Source organism: Cicer arietinum, chromosome 7 (genome assembly GCF_000331145.2).
Source record: "Cicer arietinum cultivar CDC Frontier isolate Library 1 chromosome 7, Cicar.CDCFrontier_v2.0, whole genome shotgun sequence".
Classification (NCBI taxonomy): domain Eukaryota; kingdom Viridiplantae; phylum Streptophyta; class Magnoliopsida; order Fabales; family Fabaceae; genus Cicer; species Cicer arietinum.
Genome location: NC_021166.2, coordinates 31,916,689 through 31,920,508, shown reverse-complemented (window position 1 = coordinate 31,920,508; position 3,820 = coordinate 31,916,689). Strand labels below are relative to the sequence as shown.

The following is a 3,820-nucleotide window of genomic DNA, read 5'->3' as shown; positions in this document are numbered from 1 at the left end:
AAAGAATTAGGTCCGAAAATGAAGCTTAATAAATGAATTCAAGATAAACAAGAGAAGTACTAAGCAGAAGATAGAAATTAATTACATGTGAATAGCATAACCATGGCGCATGAAGGAACTACCAGAACCACAAACAGTGGATAACCCATCAATGAAATCCGTAGGTGAATCAGGTATATCTTCTGGTTTCCATCGAAGCTGAGTTGGGTTTGCGGAACTGTTTGAGTCGTTGAACTCACTCAAAATTTTCCCATTAGAAGGAACCCGAGCCTTGAACGGTTCGTGAGTCACCGAAGGTTTAATCCGATAGAGCCAACTAGTTACACATCAGAAACAAATAAATAGATACCCAAAAACTATAGGTAGTCTTTATAAAGCAAGTAACAATAATTTGTAAAACTAAAAGAAGAAAGTGTGAAAGTTAAGTTTAATTAACCTGAAGAGGTTGAGGGTGCGAGGAGTGGTGAAGGAGGTGCCGGAAATTTGTTCGGCGTAGAGACCGAAGGGGCATATGAGGGGGCTGTTCTGTCCGACCGGGAGAGCTCCGGCGATGGCCTCTGAGGAGAAGTGGTTACCGAAGCCGGATAGGTAGTTGAAATCATCGGCTGCGATCGGGTTCTCCATGTTTCACGGGAATAATAATAGAGTGATGAGAGAAGAAAGATAATTTGTGTTTTGAAAATTGAGAATAATTTGTGTTTTGAAAATTGAGAACCAGCAAGGACAAGATGAAGTTTCGAGTTTAGAGAATATAATAATAAATGCTGTCAGAAAGTAGCAGTATATTGTTTGTTTTTTAAGGAAGATTTTAACAATCTATTCTATTCGTTAATTCAAACACTCAAACTCAACTTTAACGTGATAAAATGAAAATGAAGCCAAATGAAAGTGACAAAACTTATCCTCTTCTCTTCTGACGCTGACTAGGAAAATATATAAATTAGAACATTGGAAAAAATATATAAATAAATTAAAAAAAGCCGTTTGCTTTTAAGATTGTAGAGTTGCGTGAAAGACTGTTATTACCCAATAACTCATAATCTCTTACAATGGACTAAACAGTCTTTAAAGTAAATAATATAGATCCTCTGACTTTGACGGTGTCGTGAGAGATGATAGAGATACTCTGTCGTGTGGGACTTTCTTCTTTGTTTTTAACCTTTGGTTAGTTTTCAGTTAATGAGCCACATGAAAACTTCTCAAATGTTGGATTTATTTGAGAGGCTAGAACGGGTGAAAGTCACCCTACCTTTCGCAAGCAAACAGTAGACAATCCCTTTTCTAATCTGTAAGGGTGGAGAAAAGATCTGTAGTCGTTCGGAACTCGTAAAAATTGACCTAAAAATTGATGTAACGGGTGGATCGAAAAGGTATATAGGTAAAATATCAAGAGAAATCGAATTTCAATAGATATTATAAGTTGGGTTCGATTCCTAAAATGCAACTCATTGGTACTCGAGATCCAACCAAAAATACATTTAAAAATTAAATATAGGTAAAATTATTAGATGTGCTTCTCAAAATTCAATCAAGTCATACAGTGCACTTAAACTTTCACTTCACCGAAAAGATATAGTCATTAGTCTAGCGGTGTTTTTTTTTTTCTTTCTTTTTTGTACTACCTAAACATACAATAAATATAGTTTTTTTCTAACTAAACAAAGTCATTAAAGCAACGTACAATAGTCTTTTGAGATTTCCCAACCCACCCTATTCTTTTCTTCTCATTTCTCATTCAATTTTCTCTCGCTCTCAAGAATCATAAACCGGTTTTGTAAAAAAATAAATAAAAATAGGAATAAAAGTGTGTGGTGCCAATCTCACATCTCTTAAGCTACATTCATTGTGCCTCTCCGAATTTGTTTTCTTGTGCCTCTTCCCCTGAAAACTCATTCATAGTGGACACAAACTTCTATTGAAGCTAGATCTATTTGGTTTTGGTTGATAATGAAAGAATCTTTGTATTTACCTCAACTCCACAAGCACTGTATCTTATAACATTAGATCTATTCTCCAAAAGCACTGTATTTAACGATAGAAAACTTTCATATTTGTTTTATCAAACTTTCAACCAACAAATTGACCCTGTAAACCCACCAGAAAATCCGTCCAACCCGTAACTTGAAATGGACATAAGTGGGTCTTTATTACGAAAGTTAGCTTTTGTACCCCCAATTAAACTTATACTCCAATTTGTTAAAAATTCAATATTATCCTTAAAAATTTCATTCACGTGAGTGATAAAAAAAAATTACTTCAAAATCTTATCCCCTCAACCAAGTTTCCGGTAGGTATTTGTAATACTAGAAATTTGCTCATTGAAATTTTTGGTAGTTACATTTACAATAACGGAAATTTCAAAATTTTGAAATATCCGGTAGTTATATGTTCTTCACCGAAAATTTCAATTTTTTGAAATTTCCAGTAGTTAATATTCTGAACTGGAAATTTCAAAAATTCGGCGGTTATTAATTTTTTTTTATTTTTATTTTTTTTTAATATTTTTGTTATTTTTTTGTTTTGTTTTGAAATAGGGATGAAAAAGACACAATCAGTATTTATAGATTTAACTTAAGCTGCACTTTAAAGTGTTGTCGACCAAAATTAACAAGAAATGTCGCTCACCATTCTTGACAACGTTATCAACAATGGCCTATTAGAGAACATTTTTGCTCTGGTGTGGAGTCAAAACTAAATGATTCAGGAACTGAACCAGTGCCTCCCTAGGATGGAGGAGCAACGAGACAAATTTCATTGATTATCGAGACGCATATGGAAACACAATGTCATGTTATAGGAAACACCATTGGAAGAAATTTTCAGATTTGTGCAACACTGTCACATGTGTTCGTTAACATTACGTTGACGTAGTCGTCACTATCCATCACAAAGGCACAAGCTTTGTTACACCACATCGTAATCTCACTGTCGTTTTGTCGAGGATCCTCCTTCCAAGCATCGAGGAAGGAGACAAAAATGGTCTCCCCACTTCCATCATAAACACCATTCGCCTCCATGACAACAAACAAAAGGAGTTTGCTTTGTTAGAACTATTTTGATTTGAAATACAATACCTCTAAAGTAACAATGTCAATTATAAAGAAGAGGGATTTGAAGTATAATTGCCTCTTTTAAAAAATTCCTGTTTAAAAACTGAAAAGTTTAACTCAAGATTGATCTTGGTTATAAACGAAAAGCGTTCTTTGTTAGTGGAAAAACAACAATATCAATTTATCAATATAAAAACTGAATGTAAGAAAACAATAAATAGAGATAGAGACAGAGAGATCACACAAGCATATATCTTGGTTCACCCAACACGGGTTACATCCAGTCCTCACAAATGTGAGATTTTCCACTAAGGGCTCAAAGCAAGAATGTTCTTGGTTTTAACAGATCAGTCTTGATCTATTACATAGTCTCTATCTTTCTACCTAGAAAGGGTTTCCACAGGTTACCTAACACTATTTCAGAAAGGATTTGACAATCTACCTTTTAAATCATAAAAGGATTTCTACACACTACTCAAGCTATGTTAACAATATATCCTTGAGTTACAAAGTAATGATTTTGAGAATATTAGAATTTTGAGAAATAGATTCTGTATTTTAGAACTCTGTTATCATTGATTTGAAAAACACTAAGAGAATGGAACTTCAACTTTAGAATGATTTTGACAAGCTCGAGTATGATTGAATGATCGATATTTTACTTTGCACTGTTTGTTGTGTATTGTTCTTCATCGTGAAGCTTTATTTATAGGCTTCAAGAGAGCTTATGACAACTCATTTAAATGTTGGAAGTAGGTCAGCTGTCATGA

The 3,820-nt window shown here is 33.9% G+C and overlaps 1 protein-coding gene across 1 annotated transcript in view; it reads right to left on the bottom strand.

Moving 5' to 3' along the window:
• LOC101499118 (homogentisate 1,2-dioxygenase) overlaps positions 1-860 on the bottom strand; it is a 5,224-nt gene extending 4,364 nt beyond the window's left edge. Inside the window, exons 1-2 of the mRNA XM_004509980.4 lie at positions 437-860; positions 86-316 (exon numbers count right to left, since the gene is read on the bottom strand). Coding sequence (XP_004510037.1) covers positions 86-316; positions 437-624 — 419 coding nt within the window. The 5' untranslated portion in view covers positions 625-860. The remainder of the gene's footprint in view (positions 1-85; positions 317-436) is intronic.
• Between the last annotated feature and the right edge of the window lie 2,960 nt (positions 861-3,820).